At 43.2% G+C, this 8,019-nt stretch overlaps 1 protein-coding gene across 1 annotated transcript in view; it reads left to right on the top strand.

Moving 5' to 3' along the window:
- Positions 1-4,085: 4,085 nt before the first annotated feature.
- Positions 4,086-8,019, top strand: part of LOC123499663 (organic cation transporter protein-like) — a 33,484-nt gene continuing 29,550 nt past the window's right edge. The window contains 2 exon segments of the mRNA XM_045248020.1: positions 4,086-4,507; positions 7,649-7,772. Of these exon segments, the coding sequence (XP_045103955.1) occupies positions 4,307-4,507; positions 7,649-7,772 (325 nt within the window). The 5' untranslated portion in view covers positions 4,086-4,306.

Below are 8,019 nucleotides of genomic sequence, written 5' to 3'. Positions count from 1 at the left end.
AGAGAGAGAGAGAGGGTACACACGAAAGGAAAAAAAGATTGTAAGATAAAAAGGTCATATACACTACAAATATTGAGAAAACACACACGCACAGTAGTAGTAGTAGTAGTTTATTGACAAAGTAACATTACAAATTGATGAAAATACATATTAATCTCACCTCTACTTCGTCCAAATTGAATTATCAATTCACATAATGTAGAGAGCCGTTAACTAAGCATTAATAATTAAAACTAATTACACACACACACACACACACACACACACACACACACACACACACACACACACACACACACACACACACACACACACACACACACACACACTAGACATAAAGACAAACAGAACACAGAATAAAAAAAAATAACAGAAATTAGGAAGATCAACAACACGAGAACAGAAACACACAAAAGATGAACATACATAGAGAAAGCTAAATACAGTAAAATACAAGAGGAAGAGAGAAAAAGGTTAGACACGTGACAAGAATGGGTGCGCTGTAGTAGAAAATAATAGAGACATGTTTTTTGCCTTCTTCCTTGTTTTATACTGCAAGTGAGGGTGACAGTCCGTAATGGAAGAGGCTTACGGGTATTGATAAGGGATCGGGTAGATTCTTAAAGGAAAAAGGAGAAGGAAAAATAGAAAGGAAGGACAAGAATGAGAAAATAATAGAACTCTTTCTCTTGACTCTCTCTCTCTCTCTCTCTCTCTCTCTCTCTCTCTCTCTCTCTCTCTCTCTCTCTCTCTCTCTCTCTCTCTCTCATTTGCGTGGCGACTAGAAAGAAACAACAAACGCTTCGCTTCACCGTTTTCTTTTTTCTTTCTCTCGTTTTCCTTTGTAATTGTATTTTTTTTTCTGTTATCCAACGGGGGTGTCGTAGTGGTGACTTCATTAGAATACAGACAAAGAAAAGAAGTCAGTTGGCTGGGCAGAGTGGAAAGAAAAACAGGCGAATTCTTAAACAATACGTTCTTGTTCTTTTTTTTTTTCCTTCTACTACGTTTCTTTACCCTCTTTTTCTCCTTCTCCTCCTCCTCATTTTCCTCTTCTGCTTTCTTATTTTTTTCTTATTCTTCTCTTCTTTATTTTTCTTTTTTTCTTTTATCTTTTCCTTTTCTCCTTCCTCCTCTTCTTCTTTCTCGTCTTTCTCCTCCTCCTATTCTTTTTCTTCTTCCTTCTTATTTTTTTTATTCTTCTCTTCATTTTTTTTCCTTTTATTCTTATTCTTTCACCTTCTCCTTATCCACTGTCTCCTTCTCCTCCTCCTCCTCCTCCTCCTCCTCCTCCTCCTCCTCCTCCTCCTCCTCCTGAAGTAGTAGTAGTAGTAGTAGTAGAAGTAGCATTAGCGAAAAATTTTATTCCTTTAAAAGTCTACGGTCTACGAATCCCACGTTTCACTTACTCTATGGTTCGAATCCCCACATTTCACACACCCCTTCTTCCTCTCCCACGTTCTCCTTCCCAGACACTCTTGCTCTTATACACGCTCACTCACCCTCTCCCAAATCCTCTTCCACGCTCCCACGCCCTCTCTCTTCTGAGGTTTTGGTTTAGAGAGGGTAAGTAGGTAATTATTGGTATTAATATTTGTGTTGTGTTGAAATACTTCTCTCTCTCTCTCTCTCTCTCTCTCTCTCTCTCTCTCTCTCTCTCTCTCTCTCTCTCTCTCTCTCTTATGAAGGTAGACGAATTTAAACACAATAAGAAACACAAATTAATATATAAAATAAAATAAAAAGTAATAAAAGCTATAAGATCGGTATAGAAAAAATGAATACCGTCTCTGCTAGAAGATACAACTCATGCTTCTGAAAAATGTGGGAAGTGAGCCAAGAGTGACGAGGGAGTGAGGGAGTGAGGGGGGTCAGGAGGCGAAGGGAGAGAGCGTCCGGGAGAGTAACAGGGGTGACACTTTTGAGTTTAACGAGCCACATAAGAAGCCATAATAAACCTGAAACTTCCCATGAGCTGCTCAAAACTGGCTCCGTCCGGTGTGTGTGTGTGTGTGTGTGTGTGTGTGTGTGTGTGTGTGTGTGTGTGTGTGTGTGTGTGTGTCTTTCTGGGTATTCAGAGAGAGAGAGAGAGGCAGACAGACAGACAGACAGACAGACAGACAGACAGACAGACAGATAGATAGATAGATAGACAGACAGACAGACAGACAGACAGACAGACAGACAGACAGAACATCCAAACTTTTATTAACAAAGAAACTCTAATGAACTAATTATAATGAGTTGAGACGGAACACTGCGTGGGTGAAAAGGAGGAGGAGGAGGAGGAGGAGGAGGAGGAGGAGGCAGATAATAAAGAAAAAAGAGGGAAAAGGAAGCGCTGGAGGAGAAAAAATAAAGTAGACAAAAGCAACAAACAATACAACCATCATGAAAAAATATAAAGGAAGACAAAGCAGTTAGAAAAAATGAAAAGATGAAAGCAATCAGCATCACGATAATAATACTGCAGCATTATATCATCACACAACGTCATAATTTACTCTCTTTATAAGTTCAGCGACTGTGGTCTCGTATTCTCAAACGCATCTGTGCTTCCCTTCCACTATTTCAAGAGACTTTGTATATACTGACACGAGTTTTTTAAGGTGTTTTTTACGGTTCTATTATTAACTGGAAAAAACACTTAAAAACTCCGCTAATCATCTCTGTGACCTTGGAAAATTGTCGTGGTGAGAGAACAAAGCGTTTTTAAGATGTTTTCACGGTTCTAGAGGCAGAGTGAAAAGATTAGTAACTAGTGAAACATCGTTGAAAACCCCGTTAATCATCTCTGTGGCCTTGGTAAAATACTTGCGGTGAGAGAGCAAAGCGTTTCTGAATTCTGACCTTGGTGTGTAAATAGAAGATGAGCACGTGCCTGTTCGTGATAAGCTGCAGTACTACTTAATGTACAGACGAGTCGTAGCAGAGGTAACAGTGGACGAACATGGAAGTGGAATAAACCAGATACAAGCACAGCAGACGTCAGATTTCCTTGTGGAGAATTTAACGTAATCCATAATTTTCCTCTCATATTATCTCGTATCTTATCTCTCTCTCTCTCTCTCTCTCTCTCTCTCTCTCTCTCTCTCTCTCTCTCTCTCTCTCTCTCTCTCTCTCTCTCTCTCTGAGCTATCTTGGAGTGCAGAGGTCATGCCACATGTCTCTAACACGTGGCATTAAGTGACGAGGTGCACCATCGAGACGGTAACTTTCCTCTCAGCAGCAGCGCTTCTCAATTACTGATGTTCTGTTCCAGCTTGTAATACGATTAGTTTAGGGAATAAGAGACAGCAAAGGAAAAAACAAAGTTCTGATTAAATTAATTGTAATGAGGAGATTCAATGTAGTCAAAGAGATAAGCATGACAGTTAGAGTGCAGGAGAGATAGTGAGTATGTGTGTGTCCACTTGTGTATGTGTGTATGTGGTGTGTGTGTGTGTGTGTGTGTGTGTGTGTGTGTGTGTGTGTGTGTGTGTGTGTGTGTGTGTGTGTGTGTGTGTGTGTGTGTGTGTGTGTGTGTGTGTGTGTGTGTGTGTGTGTGTGTGTGTGTGTGTGTGTGTGTGTGCGTTTTGTTTGTTTGTTTTCACGTGTGTGTGTGTGTGTGTGTGTGTGTGTGTGTGTGTGTGTGTGTGTGTGTGTGTGTTAACTGAAAAAACAGACACACCAAAACAAAACACAGATACATTTTAATTGGCCATGAGAAAGAAACAATCAGGAATACACACCAAAATAAACAGCGACATCACCGATACAACATCACCACCATCACCACCACCACCGCTAACAACAACAACAACAACAACAACAACAACAAAAAAACACCAACAACGCATATACACTCTACTATCGCGCTCTGTACATGCGTAGCTGCCACAAAAAAAGAAGAAAAAAGCCTCAGAACCGCCGTATACAAGTAAACCAAGAGAGAGAAAAAAAAATGCTCTCAACAGGCTACCAATCACATCGCTTTTCTACCCTCGCTCTCCGTCTCCCTTTCTTAACTGCCTCCCTCCACCCATCCTCCCTCATCTACTAGTCTCCGCCCCCGCCAAGTGAAGCGTTGAGCACATGTGGGTAAGGCTGGCACTCAGTTTTGGACCGTACCTCGCGCTGGGCACTGCTTGGGCACCGTTCTCTCCGCAGAAGTTCATTGGCCACTGACGCACCTTCCTTTTCTCACTCAACCATTTTCTGTTGGACGCGAGTTCTGCTGGGAATGGCGTGAGAGACAGTGGTGGGGACGGATTTCGAGCCTTTCCTTAAGGAACTTGTGGCTTAGCAAGTACTGAAGACAGACAAAATGGTGAAGAAAAGTGAGCTAAACGGTAGTGGTGGTGGTATGGATGTTGGCTTTACGGAAAGAGAAGGAGGGGAAGGTAGTGGACAGAGTACTTACCCTCTAAGCAGTTCAAGTGAAGCAGACTCAAAGAGGCCCTTGACATCCGCTTCAGGTGACGCTTCCGCCGCGTTAGACCAGGAGGACCCGAGCAGATGCAAGAAGGTAAACAAACATTAGACACAAGCCGTCATGCGCCACGTGGCTGACGTTTGCTCTGAGTCAGATGCAAGGAGCGAGGTGGAGAGGCGGGCAGAGAAGGAGAGGCATTAAGGGAAAGTTATCATGCGTCCTTAGTCTTACTCAGCATATCTGATAAGTAGAGTATATTTGAACACGTGAAATAACCATTATGTGTAAAGAGGAGTAAGACACCTACTCTCGTCCCCAGATATGTCTCCGTGCCAAAATGTTCTTCATTAGAGTGTGCATGTGTGTGTGGGTGTGTGTGTGTGTGTGTGTGTGTGTGTGTGTGTGTGTGTGTGTGTGTGTGTGTGTGTGTGTGTGTGTGTGTGTGTGTGTGTGTGTGTGTGTGTGTGTGTGTGTGTGTGTGTGTGTGTGTGTGTGAAAGAGAGAGGGGGTGCAGCATAAAAATGTTGTGCTGCTACACTTTTCACGAAGTCACGCCAAGAGGTCACTGCCACCTGACGATTTATTCACAAGTATGTGTTAGCTGGAAGGCCGAGAGTCGTGTCACACTGTAAACGAGTAAGGAGAAAAATCTGAGCTGGGAAAAATGTGAAAGAGTGAAAAGGAAGACGAGACAAAAACAAAGAAGAAGATGAATGAGGAAGAAAATTCAAAAGTTTAAATTATTTAATTATATAATAAGAGCGGTGATGAATCACGAGGAAAAATCAGGACTTTTGCACCAAACAGCAGCGTGGGGAATACAAAGCACCGGCTCAGCCTCGTGTGAGTCGGCTGGTGTCGCGTGAACATGCAGGCACCTCACCTTGAAAAGAGGAGCTGTAACTTTTCTCTCGCTCACAACGAGGCTCAATCTCTCTCTCTCTCTCTCTCTCTCTCTCTCTCTCTCTCTCTCTCTCTCTCTCTCTCTCTCTCTCTCTCGCATCACATCAACTATTTTCACTCTAGAATCTTTTAAATACAAATATCAGCAGAGATAATGAAGGAAAGTAATAGTTAAGGGAGCACTTGTGTGTGTGTGTGTGTGTGTGTGTGTGTGTGTGTGTGTGTGTGTGTGTGTGTGTGTGTGTGTGTGTGTGTGTGTTTGCAGTGTGGAGAGTAGGTTTGTTTATTCGCACTTCTATTTTCGTAGCTACATGAAAGAGGAAAAACACCACAAGGTACAAAATGTGTCAAACAACAGCGTTTTCCCTTCTTTCCTGCAACCAACCACCCACCTACCCACACCCACACCTACACACACACACACACACACACACACACACACACACACACACACACACACACACACACACACACACACACACACACACACAAACGAGCAGGCAAGCACCGAAACAACAACAGTCCCTGGTGCCAAATATTTGCAAACATAGTACGTAAACAGGTCACATTGCTTTTGCGCTCTTGAGAGAGAGAGAGAGAGAGAGAGAGAGAGAGAGAGAGAGAGAGAGCACCATCCTTATCATAGTTTTCCTTCTCCAGTCCCACGGGTTGTGTCTGGTGTGCCTGCAGGTGTGAGTGAATGAGGGACAGTTCTAGCTAATGAATGTTGAATGGTCGCCTCTCCTCCCTTCCCATCCTTTCCCCTTCCCTCCTCCTCCTCCTCATCCTCCTCCTCCTCCTGTCTGCGTCTCTTTGTCAATCTTTCGTCCCTCTCTCTCTCTCTCTCTCTCTCTCTCTCTCTCTCTCTCTCTCTCTCTCTCTCTCTCTCTCTCTCTCTCTCTCTCTCTCTCTCTCTCTCTCTCTCTCTCTCTCTCTCTCTCTCTCTCTCTCTCTGTCGGAAATGTGTTGTTAATACTTTCTTCCATTTCACGAGTTCATTTACTCTTTTTATCTCTCTCTCTCTCTCTCTCTCTCTCTCTCTCTCTCTCTCTCTCTCTCTCTCTCTCTCTCTCTCTCTCTCTCTCTCTCTCTCTAAAATAACCTGATTATTCTCTTTTTTCGTGTTATTTTTAGCCCTTTATTCTCTTCTCCTTTTATAATCGACATGTGCCGTTAAGTTCTGAATATAAAAGTGTGTGGCTGAGTACATTAAGAGAAGAAAAAGTTTTGAATGAAATTTACGTTTCATTCTTGACAAGACTTTCACATTTCATTTTTTTCTTATCAGCTGATTTCTCCGCTGTGTGATAATTAATTCAGTAAACTTCTGGTGAGTGAGTAAGGAGGCGTGCATTTTGAATTATTGGTGAAATAGGAGAAACGAAAAATGGAGCTGAAAAGAAAAAGGCCAGAGAGAGAGAGAGAGAGAGAGAGAGAGAGAGAGAGAGAGAGAGAGAGAGAGAGAGAGAGATAGAGAGAAAGAGAAAGTAATTATCCTCAGATTGGTTTGGCTCGTTGGCTCCTCCTGTCGAACGCTTCCTCCATTATTCTGGTTCTCAAGCTCGCGTTATTTCCGCTAATCCAATTTACTGAAGGAGAATACAACTATGAAAAGCTCCCATCACTTGCCATCTTCTCTCCTCTTACTTCTCTTTTTATCTCTCTCCTCCATTCACCCGCTTCGTTGCCTTCTCTTTCTTCTTCCCTCTTCATCTCATTTTCCAACCAGTGTTCTCGTCTTTACGGTTGCCATTTTAAAGCTTTACACCTTGTTATCTTTTTTTTTATTTCATTATCTCTTCTCTTTATGCTCTCTTATTTTTATCTTTTATCTTTACCCGTCTCATCAATTTCGTTTTCTTCCTTATTCCCCATTCATCATCCACCTCCTGCTCGTCTTCATCCTCATCCATGTCCTTTCGCGGGATTCGCCCTTGCCCTACTTCTACTACTACTCTTTTTTCCTTCCTCTTCCGCCCTCTTCCTCCTTCTCTTCCTTCTCGCATGACTCCTCCTCATCTTCATCCCCCTCCTGTTCATACCAAATATATCAAAACAGTCACGTTCCCCGCTGGTCTTCCGCATCCTATTGAGTAACAAGTAGGTCAGGACACGCTTCCCTTCACCCCTTCACTGCCATAAGGAAGATACTTAACCTTCACACAGCCTTGACTCAGTGACTCGTTAGATATGGCGAGCCCTTGATCTCAACGTAGAATAAGGTCATATACGAAGACACTTTATACAAACATTCACACTCACACCCGCTGACTGTCACGCTAACTCGCTTTGGTTTATTTGGTTCATTTGGTCTCTGTTTCTTTCTTGCAGGACACTGATGGGAGTTTCGATGAAGCGCTCAGGCTGGCGGGCAACTGGGGGTTCTGGCAGAAGAAAGTGTTTGTCATTGCTCACATGTCCCAGGTGTTCTGTGCCATCCACGCCGTGTCTGCAGGTGAGATCAGAGGTGAAAGGGATGGACTGAATGTACTGATCGTTGACGGAGGGGTGGTAGTGGTGGGAGTGGGAGTGGTAGTAGGAACGGTGTGTGTGTGTGTGTGTGTGTGTGTGTGTGTGTGTGTGTGTGTGTGTGTGTGTGTGTGTGTGTGTGTGTGTGTGTGTGTGTGTGTGTGGCGTATTGTCTTCCAGTATAGAGTTCATCATAAATTTGCACCTGAACCTCATCATCTGTCAGGAGAAGA

The sequence above is a fragment of the Portunus trituberculatus genome, chromosome 50 (assembly GCF_017591435.1).
Source record: "Portunus trituberculatus isolate SZX2019 chromosome 50, ASM1759143v1, whole genome shotgun sequence".
Classification (NCBI taxonomy): Eukaryota; Metazoa; Arthropoda; class Malacostraca; order Decapoda; family Portunidae; genus Portunus; species Portunus trituberculatus.
Note: the sequence above shows the minus strand (reverse complement) of the source record. Positions and strands in the feature narration are given on the sequence as shown.